Source organism: Zootoca vivipara, chromosome 3 (assembly GCF_965207765.1).
Source record: "Zootoca vivipara chromosome 3, rZooViv2.hap1.1, whole genome shotgun sequence".
NCBI classification, from domain to species: Eukaryota; Metazoa; Chordata; class Lepidosauria; order Squamata; family Lacertidae; genus Zootoca; species Zootoca vivipara.
This window is the reverse complement of record NC_142586.1, coordinates 117,404,950-117,420,639: the sequence shown is the minus strand read 5'-3', so window position 1 is coordinate 117,420,639 and position 15,690 is coordinate 117,404,950. Positions and strand designations below refer to the sequence as shown.

The 15,690-nt window shown below is 49.0% G+C and overlaps 1 protein-coding gene and 1 long non-coding RNA gene across 2 annotated transcripts in view; one reads left to right on the top strand and one right to left on the bottom strand.

Moving 5' to 3' along the window:
- Nucleotides 1–15,690, bottom strand: part of LOC148686493 (uncharacterized) — a 32,744-nt gene that overhangs the window by 3,955 nt on the left and 13,099 nt on the right. The gene's annotated exons all lie outside the window — the stretch shown is intronic.
- Nucleotides 1,408–15,681, top strand: LOC148686495 (uncharacterized). Its single transcript, XM_088665458.1, has 6 exons — nt 1,408–1,449; nt 10,241–10,287; nt 10,665–10,757; nt 13,404–14,235; nt 14,425–14,580; nt 14,644–15,681. The coding sequence occupies exons 1-6, from the start codon at nt 1,408–1,410 to the stop codon at nt 15,679–15,681; spliced, it is 2,208 nt and encodes a 735-aa protein (XP_088521584.1).

Here is a 15,690-nt window from a genome sequence, read left to right as displayed (position 1 = left end):
ATAAGATATGTTATCAGGAGAAATCCACACAGAAATGCTGCTGAGTTTTCTTAAGAACTGTTTTGCTCTTAAAAGCAAACTGAAATGGAACTGCAGCTTGGAAAACGAGACACTGTGAGAAAGCAAAATGGACCGAATTTGTCAATGCTCCTGTTTTTGCTTCTGTTTTCAGTTTGTCCTGTATTTTTGTGGTTGGATCAGTGTTGCTTCTATCCTTTGAGCAAATCTTTTATGGACAGGAAAAAGCAGGGAATGCATTTTGAAAATGGGAATGAAAATATTTCCAGTGGCAGGTGGGGGTGGGGGGGTCCCCAGGTGTTTTGCTTAAAGCAAGCTTATTTAGGGGCACTTCTGAGCCTGCTCCTTCCAACACCTTAAATTGGTCCCTGTAGTTCACTGGAAGCCAATGCAAGGCTTTCAGGACCAGTGTCACAAAGTCCCACTGGCTTGTCCAAGATGTAGTGATGTTCACAAAACTGGGTGATTTTAAGAGAGGATTAGACCAATTCCTGGAGAGGAGGATGAGCACAGCCCAAAGGCCGTCCCAGACAGCCTCCACCAGTTCCCAGCCAAGAAAAGGAAGCAGGGAAATGTCAACTATGGCAGAAAGTGAGAACGGCCGTCTTGAAGTCACTGTTGGGATGGGGACCAAAGGGGGAAGATGGAAAGAGGACTGGATATTATATACGGATTATATGAAAAAAGATTAGAAGAAGAAAATAATCATAACAGGCTGCCAAAATAATCAGCAGTATATGTTATGACGTGAGATTATGTAAGGTAGTGAGCATAATTTAGTAGAGTAATAAAATGCAGTTAGAAGGATAGTAGATAGGAAACCTTGAAATGAATGGGAGGGAAGTTTGAATCAAGACACAGAGATTTAAATAGACTTGGTAGAATATAGATATGTTATTGTTATTGCTATTGTTGTTTAGTCATTTAGTCATGTCCGACTCTTCGTGACCCCATGGACCAGAGCACGCTGTTATTATTACTATCATATGTTTATGATTTATATCTATGCTATCTTGTTCTTATTTTATGTATGGCTGTAACATCGTATGTGTTGACAACAAGATATGACAGAAAAGCAAAAAGCAAAATAAAAAACAGGGGGGGGGGCGGGCTCTCCTTCAGTGAAGGTTTTTAAGCAGAGATTGGATGGCCTGTCAGGCATTCATTAGCTTGGACTAGATGACTCTCAGGGTCCCTTCCAACTCTCCATTTCCAGGATTCTATGAGAAATGCCATTTTGCTCCATTTTGACCTGGCATTGCTGTTCCCCATTCTCACCAACCTCCCCCCCCCCCACCTCCTTCTGATCTGGGCCAATTCCCAATTCCACTGTGTTTCACGGAAGCATCTGCCTGTTACTTCACACACCTTTGCTGCCTGTGGACATCGATGATCATGGAGCAATATTTGTCTGACTTGGAGCCAGACATGGTGAGGAAACACAACTCAGCGGAGAGACCACAGGCTCCCCACCTTGCCTACTGCATCTTGCACTTCAGCCTCTTGGGAAAGGATGCTGAAGACATCCCATGTCTGTGTAGGTTGCAGAAGATGAGCAGGTGCCCTGTAAGCATTTAGTACAGTTTATACCTAAGTAATTAAGTATAATGTGATGTTTTGACGCAACACATAATATGAGTGGTGTTTTATTGTTTATTGTTTATGTTTACTTGCTTAGTACACCATTTGCTTAATTGTTCCATATAATTTGTTCAAAACCATTGGTTTTTCATGTAAATTATCAACATGTTTTATCTTAAATAAATAAATATTGCATAAAATAATAGTATGCAACTATTATTGCTGTACATAAAATCTAAAATATATGTTTATTAGTTCACAATTTAACATACTGAGAATAAATGAGTCAAATTCCTATGCTTTCATCACTCGTAGTGAGGCAAAATTTCAATCTGTAGGAGCAGGGTCTAAATATTAACCGATTTGTCCCAAATTTGAAATTTGACTATGTTTATACCATACGCCTGATATAAGATCAAGGGAGGAAACATTTTCCAAAAAAAGTTTTTTATGACCCACCCTAGTGAAGACATTGGTTTGGGCTCTACTTTCCGGAGCAGCAGAAAACAAGCTTGCCTCATCTTCTGTGTGACAGAAGACATTTTAATAAAAAAAATTCCTTCAGTAGCACCTTAAAGACCAACTAAGTTTTTATTTTGGTATGAGCTTTCGTGTGCATGCACACTTCTTCAGATACAGTGAAATGGAAGTTTCCAGGCACTTATGTAGAGAAGGGGTGGGGAGGGGTGGGGATGGGGAGGGGGGATCACTCAGAAGGGTGGTGGAAATGGGTGATCTCTGATGATGCGTTGTACTGTTTTAACTTGAGATCTACAGCCTCTCCTGGACAATGACAGCTCCCTTTCTCAAGCTCTGGGAGGAAGACCTTTCATTGCCTACAGACAGCCACCCAATCTTAAACAACTCCTCACCCACAATAATACAACCACCAGACTTAACATGGACACTGGTACCAGAGCCTGCAATAAACCCAGATGCCAACTTTGCTGCCACATACACCCAGACAACACCATTACTGGCCCCAACAACATCCAACATACCATCTCAGGACTATTTAATTGCTCATCTTCTAACATTGTGTATGCCATCAAATGCCAACAGTGCCCTTCAGCTCTCTATATTGGACAAACAGGCCAAACCCTACGCCAAAGGATAAATGGACATAAATCTGACATCAGGAACCAGAAGACAGAAAAACCAGTAGGAGAACACTTCAATCTCCCAGGACATTCTATACAAGATCTCAAAGTAGCTGTCTTACTACAAAAGAATTTCAGAAATAGACTGGAAAGAGAAGTTGCTGAATTGCAACTTATCACCAAGCTCAAAACCATGGAGGGACCTGGTTTGAACAGAGATATCGGATTCTTATCTCATTATACATGATAAGCGATCTTCAGCCATCTCAACCCTTGCTTTTTCATGCAAAACCATTTGCAGTCGTTTCCGGTCATCAACAGCTATCAGTCAGTCAATCACCCACTTCCACCACCCTTCTGAGTGATCCCCCCTCCCCATCCCCACCCCTCCCCACCCCTTCTCTACATAAGTGCCTGGAAACTTCCATTTCACTGTATCTGAAGAAGTGTGCATGCACACGAAAGCTCATACCAAAATAAAAACTTAGTTGGTCTTTAAGGTGCTACTGAAGGAATTTTTTTTATTTTACTTCGATCCAGACCAACACGGCTACCTACCTGTAACCAGAAGACATTTTAAACATATATCTTACCGATTAATGTGGAAATGGGATGGACTGGACATATGAATGAGCACATGTGACATTGACCCAGACTAGGAATAAACAGATCTACCCTTCTCTACTCTGGCTAGCACTGTGTGGTGTTTATGTGGCCTGGGTCAAACAGCTCATTCGTAAGGCTCATCATTGCTCTCTTCACTGACAACCATCTAAAACAATCAAAAGCAATCTGAGAGCATTTAAAACTGCTTTAAAGTGTTTAAAATGTTTGTTTTCCCCTTTCCTGCTGACTTTGTATCATGCCAAGGTGACCTTCTCGCATTTTTAAAAAATGGAAATAGCTCGTCCTAGTGAGGTTTTGTTAAAAATAACAATTGTCTCTGTTGATTTGCATTGTTTTGGTGTCTTTAGGAAGCCACCCGGGAGGATTTTAGTTGAGATATCTTAATAAACAAATAATAATACAGTAGTGGGAACTGCAACAAAAAGTTGCTGCACGTCTTCATTGATTCTAGTCATTCAGCCATTCCTTCTTGAGGACACTCCATTCTTCCACTCTCTCCCTTAATTTTGCCCCCCCCCATGGTCAGTCTGCATTCTGCTGCCATTGAGCCCGCTCAGTTATCACTAAGTCGTTTTTATTGACTCCCCTTAGCCTTTTCACCCACTAAATATATACTTTCCGTCATGCAAAACAAATCCAGGCAGTGTGAAGCAGATTGCCAAGACCCTGGTCCTGCCCAAAGCTTGACTCCTGTATCAGGAAATACGAGGAAATCGTGCAATGGCACTCGCACCCTGATCATCAGAGAAAGAGGGAAGGATATGACAAGTGTGGCACAACGGGATGCAGAAATCTGAACACAGCTCACCAGGCGCACATGATGGCACACCGGGAGGGTCTCAAAAACCCTTCTGGGTTTGGGCTGCCAACTTTAGGGCACTGTGATATATCTGACAGGCCACAAAACATGGCAGGCAGGTGATGTTTGGCGTCACGGGTTGCAAAATTGTTCAGGTCAGCTAGGACCGGCGCCACAGTTCCCTGGGTGCCCTGCCTGTTGCTCTTGACAAGTCCTGTATGGAAAATGGCACATTTCAAAATACGCTCAAAGGGGTGTTATTCTGTCGCTCTGAAGGGCTTCCTCAGCTGAAAATGTTGCTTTGTTTGTCAAAGACGTGCACGAGTTTGACGTGGCCCCCTGAAATATACTCAGAGTCATGCTCTTTATTCAGCTTGCAGTAGCAAAAGAAGAATGGCTCTTTCCCCAAAACGTCCGCTTATATACATTATTCACAATGGGCCTTGCGTGATTGGCTACTTCAGGGCCGCACCTGCAGGCCAATCAGGTTGCAGATTCACTTCCACCTGGAGCTGGATTGGGTGGCTCCTGCGGACCAATCAGACTGCTGCATTCTGTCTACTATTGTTCTAGGATTCAGCTCAGTACATAACAGCAAGATAAAAAAACAATGCCCTAAGGGATTTTGGAAGATCCTGTCCACCCTCCTTGCTCAGGATGGAACTACTGTACAGTGGTACCTCGGTTTATGAACACATTTGGTTCCGGAAGTCTGTTCATAAACTGAAGCATTCATAAACTGAAGCAAACTTTCCCATTGAAAGTAATGGAAAGTGAATTAATCTGTTCCAGTTACAGGTAGGTAGCCGTGTTGGTCTGACGCAGTCAAAATAAAAATAAAAAATCCTTCCAGTCGCACCTTAAAGGTAAAGGGTAAAGGGACCCCTGACCATTAGGTCCAGTCGTGACTGACTCTGGAGTTGCGCGCTCATCTCGCATTATTGGCCGAGGGAGCTGGCGTATAGCTTCCAGGTCATGTGGCCAGCATGACAAAGCTGCTTCTGGAGAACCAGAGCAGCACATGGAAACGCCGTTTACCTTCCCGCTGTAGCGGTTCCTATTTATCTACTTGCATTTTGACGTGCTTTCGAACTGCTAGGTTGGCAGGACCTTAGTAGCACCTTAGAGACCAACTAAGTTTGTCATAGGTATGAGCTTTCATGTGCATGCACACTTCTTCAGATAATCTGTTCCAGACGGTCCGCGGAGTACTTAAACTGAAGCGTTCATAAACTGAAGCGAACTTTCCCATTGAAAGTAATGGAAAGTGGATTAATCTGTTCCAGTTACAGGTAGGTAGCCGTGTTGGTCTGACGCAGTCAAAATAAAAATAAAAAAGCCTTCCAGTAGCACCTTAAAGGTAAAGGGTAAAGGGACCCCTGACCATTAGGTCCAGTCGTGACCGACTCTGGGGTTGCGCGCTCATCTCACATTATTGGCCGAGGGAGCTGGCGTATAGCTTCCAGGTCATGTGGCCAGCATGACAAAGCTGCTTCTGGAGAACCAGAGCAGCACATGGAAACGCCGCTTACCTTCCCGCTGTAGCGGTTCCTATTTATCTACTTGCATTTTGACGTGCTTTCGAACTGCTAGGTTGGCAGGACCTTAGTAGCACCATAGAGACCAACTAAGTTTGTCATAGGTATGAGCTTTCATGTGCATGCACACTTCTTCAGATAATCTGTTCCAGATGGTCCGCGGAGTACTTAAACTGAAGCGTTCATAAACTGAAGCGAACTTTCCCATTGAAAGTAATGGAAAGTGGATTAATCCGTTCCAGCTGGGTCTGTGGCGTTCGTAAACCGAAAATTCGTAAACCGAGGTGTTCATAAACCGAGGTTCCACTGTACAGCACCCTTGACAGATACGGTCAAATCTCTGCTTAAATATTCCCAGTGAAGGAATCGCCATCACCTCCTGAGCATGTCTCCTCCATTGCTAGATGGCCCCTCTGGCCTCTGAGGCATTTTCTCGCTGTCTCATAATACTATATTTCCTCCACACTATTCATAATCTTATACATCACTGCCATTCATGTGGAACCGGCTCTGTTACAGATGCCACGTGATACCCATTCTGCATTTGTAATAAATTGCTATTTTCATAGGGAAGTACTTAACACTTCGGAACTCCCTGCCTATTGACATCAGGCAAGTGCTTCTGCTGGACTTTTGTTGCCACCTACTAAAAACATATTTCTTTATAGACCTGCCTACCCACATACGTAGAATGTGGATGTGTGTTTTAATCTGTTTTTAGTTTATCACTGATTTTTAATTCTTTTTGAATGCTTTAAATAGTTGTTTACTTTTTTATTTTTGTATGCTATTGTGAGGTTTGTTTGATTTTACAATCAGGCAGTGATGCCATTTTATTTATTTATATAAATGGAGCTGGTGGACAGATGGAGCTGGTAGACAGCTGCCCTGGACACAGAATTGACCTGCGCCTCCATGGACAACTGTGAATCTAAAATGACTCCCAGGCTAAGCACCTGGTCCTTTGTGGGCACAGTTACCCCATTCAGGACCAGGGAGTAGTTTCCAGGTCACCTTCAATGTCATACCCTCCCACATTTCTCCGGTGAAAATAGGAACGTCCTAAGGAAAAGCAGGACATTCCAGGTTCAAATCAGAAACTGGGATGGCTTCTGTCTATGTGGGGAAGAGGGTCTGCAATATCCACAACAAGCATGCTGGATATTTGTACCTGAAGAAAACCACTTCCGTGCCTTTGCCGGAGGTGGAGTTGTGGGCAGCCCGACGAGCCCATTGCGTGGGGGCTGCAGTGTCAGCCCCTGCGCAATGGAAGATCCCGCCTGCGTCACCCGCGCCCCTGTCCAATAGGGATGGGGGGCGGGGCCGCAGCGTTTAAACCCCACCGCGCTGCCGGAGCTCGTTCTCTTTATCCCCAGTTCGCCGGAGCGAACAGAAGCACCCGCCCACCCGCCCCTTAATAAGAGAATAGGGGGCGCTGCTGCGGACCTGGTCGGTTGCCTGGTTAGTCAGTGGACCGGGTAGGACTTTTCCCATACTGGGCTAGCCATGATGGGTTTTTCGCCTACCTCGTAGCATGTCGTCACAACTTAGGTTAGGCGGTTAGGCGTTGGAAATTTGCATAACAATAGGATGGAGGAGGGGCAGATTGCGTCATCACCTGCCCAAATTTGGAGAAGTAATTCCGTTAAAGGATTCCGGGGGCGAGGCTTGGTCCAGAGCCGGGAGTAGCCAGGGCCGTAAGGCACGCCCCGTTCGGTGGCCACAGAAGGAGTTCCGGTTGATCGGCATCGCCGGGTTCCTTACTGGTGGTTAACTTCTCACGGACTTCAACACACGGGTTGGAGTCGGTTTTAGTCTGATAGGTTCCAACGCCTAAGCCAATTCCGCTCAACATGCATATTTAATAAAGTTGTGGCCTGAACCACCCAATTTAACCTTTAAATTCTGTGTCACGTGTCATTATTATTACACTGATCGGAGGGCATTGCTACACAAGTGTGCATGCACACGAAAGCTCATACCAATAACAAACTTAGTAGGTCTCTAAGGTGCTACTGTTGTCTTTGTCCATGGAGTTTTCTTGGCAGGGATACTGGAGTGGCTTGCCAGTTCCTTCTCCAGGTGGATCACGTTCAGTCAAAACTCTCCACTATGACCTGTCCATCTTGGGTGGCCCTGCATGGCATAGCTCATAGCTTCTCTGAGTTATTCAAGCCCCTTCGCCACGACAAGGCATTGATCCATCCATTCCATCCATTCTGAAGGAAATCAGCCCTGAGCGCTCACTGGAAGGACAGATCATGAAGATGAGGCTCCAATACCTTGGCCACCTCATGAGAAGAGAAGACTCCCTGGAAAAGACCCTGATGTTGGGAAAGATGGAGGGCACAAGGAGAAGGGGACGACAGAGGACGAGATGGTTGGACAGTGTTCTCGAAGCTACGAACATGAGTTTGACCAAACTGCGGGAGGCAGTGCAAGACAGGAGTGCCTGGCGTGCTCTGGTCCATGGGGTCATGAAGAGTCGGACATGACTAAATGACTAAACAACAACAAAGGTGCTATTTTTTTATTTTGTTTCGGCTTGAGCTTCAGGTCCTCTCACTTCAGAATCGAAACCTCATTCTCAGGGTCAGGGGGCAGTTGCCTCTCAGCCCAGCCCAGCCCAGAGGGCTGGATGAATGCCACCCATCCTGCTGCTGGCTGACTGATCACAGAGAGGCCCTTAGCCAATCAGGGTGGGCTACAGCGGACATTTGTGATGCAAGTGTCACCTCTGGAGATAACAGGGCCCTGTGCCTGGAGTCCAGTCAGAGCAGCTGCCTCCCCCCAACAACATGCTGCTGGTGGTGGTGATGGTCCTTTTGTTGCTGTTTGCTGTCAAAATATTATGTGTAAGTAAGCCGCAGCCAACATTCAGCATTGTTGAGTGTCCACGAGTTCTAGCATTGTGAGAGAGGGAAAGAATTCAAGTTCCAAGAAAGGAGATTCTGATGAAACATTTGGAAAAACTTTCTGATGGCAAGAGCTGTTTGACAGTGGAACGGTCTCCCTCGGGAGGTGGTGGCCTCTCTTTCCTTGGTGGTTTTTAAGCAGAGCTTGGATGGCCATCTGTCATGGATGCTTTAGCTGAGATTCCTGCATTGCAGGGGGTTAGAAGAGATGACCCTTGGGTCTCTTCCAACTCTGTTGTTGTTGTTGTTTAGTCGTGTCCGACTCTTCGTGACCCCATGGACCAGAGCATGCCAGGCACTCCTGTCTTCCACTGCTTCCCACAGTTTAGTCAGATTCATGTTGGTAGCTTCGAGAACACTGTCCAACCATCTCATCCTCTGTCGTCCCCTTCTAGCGCCCTCCATCTTTCCCAACACCAGGGTTTTTTCCAGGGAGTCTTCTCTTCTCATGAGGTGGCCAAAGTATTGGAGCCTCAGCTTCACGATCTGTCCTTCCATTGAGCACTCAGGGCTGATTTCCTTCAGAATGGATAGGTTTGATCTTCTTGCAGTCCATGGGACTCTCAAGAGTCTCCTCCAGCACCATAATTCAAAAGCATCAATTCTTCGGCGATCAGCCTTCTTTATGGTCCAGCTCTCACTTCCATACATCACTACTGGGAAAACCATAGCTTTAACTATACGGACCTTTGTCGGCAAGGTGATGTCTCTGCTTTTTAAGATGCTGTCTAGGTTTGTCATTGCTTTCCTCCCAAGAAGCAGGCGTCTTTTAATTTCGTGACTGCTGTCACCATCTGCAGTGATCAAGGAGCCCAAGAAAGTAAAATCTCTCACTGCCTCCATTTCTTCCCCTTCTATTTGCCAGGAGGTGATGGGACCAGTGGCCATGATCTTGGTTTTTTTGATGTTGAGCTTCCAACTCCAAGATTCTATGATTCTCCCTCTGCTTTCTTCATGCCATGCATAATTTTAAAAACTATTCTGCCACCTCTTATGTGCCTTTTCTTTAAAAAGTCCCAAACGCTAAAACCTTTCTTCATAGATAATATGACTAAAACAACAGTTGAGTTTTCCTGGCTAAACATGCTTAGCTCCCTCGGGAGGTGGTGGACCAGGGGTGCCAAGGAGGAGAAGGCTATGGCTGGCTCCCAGCCACAATGGCTCTGCTCTGCCTTCACATTCAGAGGCAGGAAGGCTTGTGAGTTCAAGTTGCTGGGATCCACGGGAGGCAAGGGTGCTCTTGGGCTCAGATCCTGCTTACGGGTTTCCCATAGAGGGATCTGGCTGGCCCCTGTGAGAGCAGGATCCTGGGCACGGTGATCCATCAGGCGCTTCTTCGAAAAAACCTGGGGGGAACCTGAAACATATCAAGACTAGCATGAGTCAGGGTGAAGCAGCGGCCATAGATGGCAATTAGGGCGTGACATGTGACCTGCCCGGTACCCACTAAACCAAGCCACTGTCCTTGGGGTGTAAGGGAGGATGTTGAAATAAGATCCAGGCATCTCCTTGCCCTTTGCTTCAGGCGGCAGAAAGCCTTGAACAGGCCCTGCAGCCTATGACAGGGATTCAGTCCCGTTCGCCTCCCTCCCCACCGCCTCTGTTGCCATCGCCCTGCTTTGCCTTCAGCTCTGTTCTTTTTGCCTTGCTGTTCTCCGACAGGTTCTTCTTTGTCTCCAGAATCAGACCGAGGACCCGGCAGAATGGAGGTGAGTCTTGATTCCTGCAGTGCAGGGGGTTGGACTAGATGACCCTGGGGGGGACCCTTTCAATTCTACAATTCTGTGATTCCGTGAAAAATCAGACTGGCAGCATCATCTGTCCCAGTTCTCCAAAGGTCATAGAATTGTACACACTGAGAGTCATCTAGACCAGTGTTCCTCAACCTTGGGCCTCCAACTGTTTTGGGACTACAACTCCCATCATCCTTAGCTAGCAGGACCAGTGGCCGGGGATGATGGGAGTTGTAGTTCCAAAACAGCTGGCGGCCCAAGGTTGAGGAACACTGATCTAGACGGACCACTGGCCTGATCCAGCAGACTCTTATAATGTTCTTATGCTGCCCTGCTTCTCTGCTTTTTCTTAGGTCATGCGAGACCCTGTGCTTGTATCGCACTCTGCACACCTTGGACAAGAACATCCAGTATCTCGCTTGGCAAATGAAACGCATCAGCAGCACGTAAGTCACTCCTAGAAACCGCCATGCGCTTGCTGTCTGAGGGGCTTGCAGGTCCGAGGTTCCTTGGCACAGAGCAGCCTTTGTGCACATGTGCGCGTACACACCCACCCACCCATGGTCCCTGACCACGGCCCATGCTGGCTGGCAGGAGTGCCAGCTTGGCCCCGTGACCGTGGGTGCCTGGTGCCGTGGGCGCCAGGCAGTGTGCATGGCCCTGGCACTGAAATTTGTGGGTGCCCCAGGGTGGGGGCCCCAGGGTGTTGCCACCTATGTTGGCTGGGGCTGACAAGAGTTGGCATCCGACAATGAGAGTTGCTTGACAATGGAAGAGACTCCCTTGGGAGCTGGAGGTTTAAGCAGAGGTTGGATGGCCAGCTGTCCTGCATTGCAGGAGGTTGGATTAGACGACTCTTGGGGTGTCTTAGGGTCTCTTCCAACTCTACAATTCCTTGCATTAGGACTATTCTTTGAAATAACAACAACCACAGTTGTTGTTGTTGTTATTTTATTATTATTATTATTATTATTATTATTATTATTATTATTTATCTCCTATTAATTATCTCCTATTATAAACATAAGTAAAGCATGATAAAGCTTCCCCCCAAAAGGGATTGGGTAGGCCTGAATCATGCAACAGAGTTTTAATACTCTTTCACACAAACCATTCATCCATGGAGATCTGGGTGTGGCAGTCATGTGCTCTATACCCTGTTCAGCAAGAAAGCTCTCAAATTGCTCTGAACAAAATTCCCCACCTTTGTCACTGTAAAAGTGACGCACCTGCTCATTGTGCACATTTTTTAGCCATGCACAAAACTGTTTGAATCTTAAAAAAGGCTTCAGACTTTTTCTGCAGTACATAAACCCAAACATATTTGGAATAAGAATCAATCAGAACCATGAAGTAACGTGAGTTGCCTCTAGAGAGCGCTAGAGGCCCAACCAAATCTGCATGCACCATCTCAAAAGGTTTTTTTACTTCCCTCCCAGACTTTGTACCTTTGGGAGCTTGTCTAATCTTATTCTCTGCACAAGAGACACGTTTCATGTGGTAAGGACACTTTTGGACTTTCATGCCCTCAACCATATTTTGCATTTTTGCCACTGCTTGGAAATGCAAATGACCAAACAAACAGTGATAATCATGAATACAGTGGTTATGCATTTTCTCATTCTTATCTACTGATATGTTACAGCATGCCTTTTCAGTTTCTCTAGTTGCTTTAGCAGCTGCACCTGTATCAAAAGGCAATACATATAAACCATCAACACACTTGGCATAAATAATGAGTTTGTTATCTCGAAGAATTTCGCACCGAGAGTTTTCAAACACCACTTTAAATCCTAGAGCGTCTAACTGAGAAACACTTAGGAGATTATCCTGCAAATGAGGAGCATACATAACATTACTAACTGTTGCAGTCACCAGTCTAGCTGCTGCATTCTGGATTAGTTGTAGTTTCCAGATCACCTTCAAATGTAGCCCCACATAGAGCGCATTGCAATAGTCCAAGCGGGAGATAACTAGAGCATGCAGCACTCTGGCAAGACAGTCTGCGGGCAGGGAGGGTCTTATCCTGCGTACCAGATAGAGCTGATAGACAGCTGCCCTGGATACAGAATTAACCTGCGCCTCCATGGACAGCTGTGAGTCCAAAGTGACTCCCAGGCTGCACACCTGGTCCTTCAGGGGCAGTTACCCCATTCAGGACCTCCCTGGCTTCCACACCTGCCCGCCTCCTGTCCCTCAAAAACAGTACTTCTGTCTTGTCAGGATTCAACCTCAATCTTTAGTATCTGTAAAGTGAATATTCGGAGGAGTTTGATTCTATTGATTTGATTTGATACACTGTATTTCTATGGCACTTTTTATTCAGGTGCATCTCAAAGCAGCTTACAAAGAGTAAATATCAATGACATAATGGAACAGCATGAATCATATAAAATAAAAATTAAAAAATCCTTCCAGTAGCACCTTAGAGACCAACTAAGTTAGGGGACCCAGGTGGCGCTGTGGTTAAACCACTGAGCCTAGGGCTTGCTGATCAGAAGGTCGGCGGTTCGAATCCCTGTGACGGGGTGAGCTCCCGTTGCTAGGTCCCAGCTCCTGCCAACCTAGCAGTTCAAAAGCACGTCAAAAATGCAAGTAGATAAATAGGAACCGCTACAGCGGGAAGGTAAACGGCGTTCCATGTGCTGCTCTGGTTTGCCAGAAGCGGCTTTGTCATGCTGGCCACATGACCTGGAAGCTGTACGCCGGCTCCCTCGGCCAATAATGCGAGATGAGCGCGCAACCCCAGAGTCGGTCACGACTGGACCTAATGGTCAGGGGTCCCTTTACCTTTACCTTTAAGTTTGTCATAGGTATGAGCTTTCGTGTGCATGCACACTTCTTCAGATACCAGATAAGGTCAAAATGGCTTCAGGATTGCTCTCCCATACTATTTCAGACACATGGGTCATATAATTAGATAGGTGTGCATTTATTTAGATAGGTGTGCATTTATTGATTCTAGATTTGAGACCTTAACATTCTTATAACATTCTCTTGCTGGTGACAAACAAGACAAAAGTGAAAGAAGGCCTGTTCTGACCACCTTCCTTTGCCTTTCTGCCTCTCCCACCCGACCCCCCCCCCTCTAGGATCTCGCGGACTCCATCCAATGTCTCCATGGCGTCCGTCACCTCCATCCGGAGCTGGAGCCATTCCTCAGGAGGAGGAGGAGGAGATGTAGAAGAGGAAGAGGTGGAAGCTGACACCACCTGCTACAGCTGGTCAGCCGTGCCCCCCTCCCTGGCTCCTGCCTCCCAGCACAAAGCAGCAGCAGCAGCAGCTCGTCTCCCCAAACCCCCCAGGGTGGTTTCCCACCAGCCCCACCACCAACCGCACCATCAGCCCCACCCCTGCCCCAAGCAGGACTCTAGCCTGTGCCAGAAGCGGCTGCAGGGGCAACGGGGGAGCCCCAGGCCTTGCTCAGACTCCACCGCCAGGCGCATCAGCACACCCCCTCCCTGGCACCCCACGAGCAAACCCCCCAGCGGCCCACCCCACCCACCGAAACCACCCAACAGGATCAGCTTCCTGGACTACAAGTCCCAGGAGCTGCTCAACTGGCACGTCCACACCAAGCAGCGCCACCCCAGGAAGGAAGAAGACGCGGTGCTGGCAACGCTCTCTCACCGGGACCCCAGCCCCAAAGGCAGGGCCTGTTTGGTCAGCGTCGAAGCTCCCAAGGGCGGGGTCCCTCCATGGGCCGCCAGCCCGCAGCTAACCACAGCTCAGAGGTTGCGCAGCCACACGCCCCCTCGGCCCCACCCGGCAGGCCGCCAGAGCCCGCCCAAGACCCTCCACGTGCGCAGCCCGTGCCCCAGGCCCCCCACACCGCCCCGGGAGGAGCTGCTCACTCCTTCCATCCTCAAGACTGTGAGTCACAGCAGCCTCCGGGGCCTGGCCACGGCCGAGCTGGGCAGCGAGGCCACCAAAGAAGACCTGGAGACCCTGGAGACCCTCCTTGGCCTCTTTGGCCCTGGCAAAAGCCCCCAGGGCCCGGCCACGGCCGAGCTGGGCAGTGAGGCCACCAAAGAGGACCTGGAGACCCTCCTTGGCCTCCTTGGCCCTGGCAAAAGCCCCCGGGGCCTGGCCACGGCTGAGCTGGGCAGCGAGGCCACCAAAGAAAGCCTGGATACCCTGGAGACCCTCCTTGGCCTCCTTGGCCCTGGCAAAAGCCCCCTGGCCAAGGAGCTGAGCAGACCCGGCACCCCCAAGGAAAAGGAGAGGGATGGTGGGGGCAGTCAGAGGCCCCACAGCAACCCCAAGGAGGCCAGAGTTGCCAGACCAAAGGGCAGACCCACTAGCCCAAAGGCCAGACCCGCTAGCCCAAAGGCCAGACCCGCTAGCCCAAAGGCCAGACCCGCTAGCCCAAAGGCCAGACCTGCTAGCCCAAAAGCCAGACCCGCTAGCCCAAAGGCCAAGCCCCTGGAGATCGAGATCAGCGCCACCGTGGACCGCAAGGTGCGACGCCTGAGCTGGGCCGACACCACTGCGCCCGAAGCCCCGAGGCAGCTGGCAATCCGCGATGCGATGAGCGCCACCCGCCCGCCAGTCCTGGACCCGTTATTCATGTGCCAGGCGCAGCTGGAGATGCCCTGCTTGGCCCTGGGCCCAGCCAAGCTGCAGCAGGAGGTGTGCCAGCCCAGCAAGACCCCGTGCCTGGCCCACACGCTGGTGGAGTCGCTGGACCAGGACCAAGCCATGCAGGACCTGTACCGGGCCCTGGCCAAGGGGCTGGAGAAGGGGCGCGGCCGGCCATGCGTGGAGTACCCCGTCTGCCTGCTGTGTGGCCGTTGTACCCCCTACTGCCCCCACCCACCCACGCGGTACAGCCCTTCCCTCGTGGTCTACCCCCGGCTGAGCATGCGGGAAGGTGAGGTCCACATGGGCCTGGGCTTCTTGCTGAAGATCAAGCGGTCCGAGGCCAATGAGTGGGGGCTGGTGTGCAAGCCGAACGCCTCCCGGACGCGCCCAGGCAAAGAGGGGCTGCCCTCCAAGTTAGAAAGGAGCAAGAGCAAGCGGCGGAAGACCAAGGCAGCTGCCCCCCAGCCTCGGGACCCAGAGAAGGCCGTTCGCCTGCCCAGGCAGCACTCGGCAGAGAGGCTGGACCTGAGGCCTAAAAGCCACGGCAGGAGGGTCCCAAAACCCACCCCACAACCAAAAATAAAGCCCGAGCCAGAACTCCGAATGCCGGCCCGCAGCACAGTGCTTGCTGTGCCCCCCAAGAAGCACCCCAACATCCTAAAGCGGCTGCTTCTCTGCATTAAGAACATCTGGGCGAAGGTGCGAGGAAAACCCAGCAAGCCCCCCAAGAGGCAGGGCTCCCCGCCTTCCCTCTCCAAGTCCAAGGGCTTCATCAAAGACGCTTAGTCCACTTGC